The sequence below is a fragment of the Numida meleagris genome, chromosome 6, assembly GCF_002078875.1.
Source record: "Numida meleagris isolate 19003 breed g44 Domestic line chromosome 6, NumMel1.0, whole genome shotgun sequence".
NCBI lineage: Eukaryota > Metazoa > Chordata > Aves > Galliformes > Numididae > Numida > Numida meleagris.
Genome location: NC_034414.1, coordinates 1,373,071 through 1,374,700, shown reverse-complemented (window position 1 = coordinate 1,374,700; position 1,630 = coordinate 1,373,071). Strand labels below are relative to the sequence as shown.

Sequence of the window (1,630 nt, the reverse complement as noted above, 5' to 3'; positions counted from 1 at the left end):
GCGGAGCTCCGGCCCGCCTCACAGCCGCGCCGCGCCGCCACCTTCCCCGCTCCCGCGCCGCCCGCGCCCGCCGCTCTCCCATTGGGCGGAAGCTCTCCTTCGTCCCGCCCCCGCCGGCGAACCATTGGTGGGCGCGGCCTCGTGACGGCGTCCGCGTCCGCGGGCTTCTCCTCACGTGATATCGGGGGCGGGGCCTCGCTCCCCGCCCTGCCCTCTCCGCCCCCAGGCGCGCGCGGGGGCGGGCCTTCTCCGGCCGGCCCTCTCGCTATTGGGTGGTGGAACACGGGCGCCGCCGCGGATTGGAGAGCGGCTGGAGCGACGTGCCTCGTAGCCAATGGGGCCTCGAGAAGCAGAGGCGGGAAGAGGCCGAGTGCGCTCCCCTCAGGCTGTGGAGAGTCGGGGTGACGAGGGTGCTTCACAGCGGCCCGCTACCTCAGGCCGGCGTTCCCCGCCGGGCGGTACCTCCGGGGCCCGCAGCCAGGCCGTGGGACGGGGCTGTGGGTGCGCGAGGGGCTCCTGCTGCGCCCTTCCCACGGCCCCAGCTGCCTGCAGTGCCTATGGGTGAGTGCTCTGCCACCGGCTGAAGCTGGGGGCACCGGGCTGCGCTGTGCCGTGGGCCCCACTGGGCCCTCAGCACCTCCCCGCCGCTTGCCCCCGGGTCGCCTTCTCTGGTCGCCTTCCTCGCTGCACCACAGTGAGAGCTCAAAGGAGCCTCCCAGCATCCAGGGCTGTGGGTGTTTGGGGTCAGAACCCTTCCTGGCACCGCGAAAGGTCGTTGGTGGGAGGCGAGGGCGAAGCGGCCGCCGGTGACGTGGTTGTGGGCAGGGGCACGGCCCTCCTGGCCCTGCGGGGGAGGCGGCTTTATCCGAGTTCTAGGGGGTCTGATGGCTGAGGGGGAAAGCAGACACCCAGGGCACAGCGTTGCCAGGAGGCGGCCCTGTCCTGGTGGCCAGGGGGAGGCGGGGAGCTCCCCGGTGCCACGGGGCGAGCCCCTTGGATCCCTTGGCACTTGGGCTGGGCCAGCGGTGTCACGCTTGTGCCTGCAGCTGCAGCCCTGGGGAGCTGGCAGAAGTGGGGCCGTGCCCCTTAGCGCCGGGGCTGCCGTGGCTTCGCCATGCTGCAGAGGGGACGTGGGGCACCGCCGCTGGGTGTGGTTCACAGTGGCCATGCGTCCTGGCTGTCCGTTGTCCCTGCGTCCTGCCTGCGCGTCTCATGTGCTTCACGTGCCCACCTGGCTGCCAGCCCCGCGTCCCCAGTATGAAATTCCCCCTTGTTTGCTGCGTGCCGGCGGCAACCAGAGCAGCAGGGCTGCTCCTTCCTGAGGCTCCTCCATCGTCATCGCCCCCAGGGCTGCCGGCAGCCCCACGGGGCAGATGCTGGGTGGGGGGAGAGAGCGGTGGGAAGGCGCCCGGGGCTGAGCTGTGTGCCCGCTGCGCTGCCCTTGGCCACGGTCACCTGCCGGCCCTGCTGCCCGATGCTCCCCGAGGGGTTCCGCTCCGGGGCTCGCTCACCTGCCACCCCCAGCTGCCGTCAGAAGAGAGCGGCGAGGTCCGCGTATCCCCGTCTGTCCGGCCGTGCTGCTGCCCCGTCCCCCTATTGCCCGCCCTCCCTGCCGCCTCTCTCCGCCTCC

General features: G+C 72.6%; 1 protein-coding gene across 1 annotated transcript in view; it reads right to left on the bottom strand.

Moving 5' to 3' along the window:
- RAD9A (RAD9 checkpoint clamp component A) overlaps positions 1–82 on the bottom strand; it is a 2,678-nt gene extending 2,596 nt beyond the window's left edge. The window contains exon 1 of the mRNA XM_021402011.1: positions 23–82. Coding sequence (XP_021257686.1) covers positions 23–82 — 60 coding nt within the window. The remainder of the gene's footprint in view (positions 1–22) is intronic.